Source organism: Arachis duranensis, chromosome 10 (genome assembly GCF_000817695.3).
Source record: "Arachis duranensis cultivar V14167 chromosome 10, aradu.V14167.gnm2.J7QH, whole genome shotgun sequence".
Classification (NCBI taxonomy): domain Eukaryota; kingdom Viridiplantae; phylum Streptophyta; class Magnoliopsida; order Fabales; family Fabaceae; genus Arachis; species Arachis duranensis.
In genome coordinates, this window is record NC_029781.3 from 91,933,027 (window position 1) to 91,934,231 (window position 1,205).

The window sequence follows — 1,205 nt, forward strand, 5'->3', positions numbered from 1 at the left end:
TCCATTTAATTGAAGTTTATGTCATAACCACATCATATTAGGAAATGCAAACTTGTCTTAAAGATAAAAGGAAGATAGAGTGAGTCTATGCATATATAAATGCAAACTTCTCACATGCATAACTGGTGATATATTTATACAATATAGTACGAACAAAATTAAACAAGACCTATATATATATATATATATATATTTTAGCTTGATTATATTTAAAAAAAAAAAAGAAAAACTATGATGATAGGCATTAATGCATTATAGGTTGACAATTGACAGTGTTTTTTCTTCACACAAAAATAAGTAAACAAACATATACGTGATTATTTGAATGAGTACTCATACTTCTCTAAGAAAATACCCTTGATTGCAACATCTTTGATTTATATCTAATGGCCACCACCAACACCAACGGCAACTCCACCACCAAATCCAGCACCGCCACCAGCCCCAAAACCGCCACCACCTCCAAAGCCGCCACCACCACCACCGCCAAATCCACCACCTCCACCTTTTCCAAACCCTCCACCAGCTCCAAACCCTCCTCCTCCACCTACACCACCTCCAACTCCACCGCCGCCACCAAAGCCGCCGCCTCCACCTGCACCACCACCACCTCCAATGCCGCCACCAGCTCCCCCACCAACTCCACCTCCTCCACCTGCACCACCTCCTATTCCACCACCACCTCCACCACCAATGCCACCACCAATACCATGACCTAATCCACCACCATGACCTAGTCCTCCTCCATGACCAAAACCACCGCCACCACCAAATCCACCACCACCTCCAAGGCCACCTCCACCTCCTACACCACCACCAATGCCATGACCCAGTCCTCCTCCATGACCAAGCCCACCGCCACCGCCAAGTCCACCACCACCAGCACCTCCTCCAAAGCCACCTCCACCGCCTACACCACCACCAATGCCATGACCTAGTCCTCCTCCATGACCAAGCCCACCGCCACCGCCAAGTCCATCACCACCACCACCTCCAAAGCCACCTCCACCGCCTACACCACCACCAATGCCATGATCTAGTCCTCCTCCATGCCCAAGTCCGCCACCACCACCAAGTCCACCACCACCTCCAAAACCACCACCACCACCACTACCAATGCCACCTCCAACACCATGACCTAAACCTCCACCATGACCAATCCCACCACCAGCACCTCCTCCAACACCACCACCTCCACCGCCACC

General features: G+C 49.7%; 1 protein-coding gene across 1 annotated transcript in view; it reads right to left on the bottom strand.

The window, feature by feature from the left end:
• Positions 1–383: 383 nt before the first annotated feature.
• Positions 384–1,205, bottom strand: part of LOC107470833 (glycine-rich cell wall structural protein) — a 4,087-nt gene continuing 3,265 nt past the window's right edge. The window contains exons 4-5 of the mRNA XM_016090257.1: positions 1,097–1,192; positions 384–1,012 (exon numbers count right to left, since the gene is read on the bottom strand). Of these exons, the coding sequence (XP_015945743.1) occupies positions 384–1,012; positions 1,097–1,192 (725 nt within the window). The remainder of the gene's footprint in view (positions 1,013–1,096; positions 1,193–1,205) is intronic.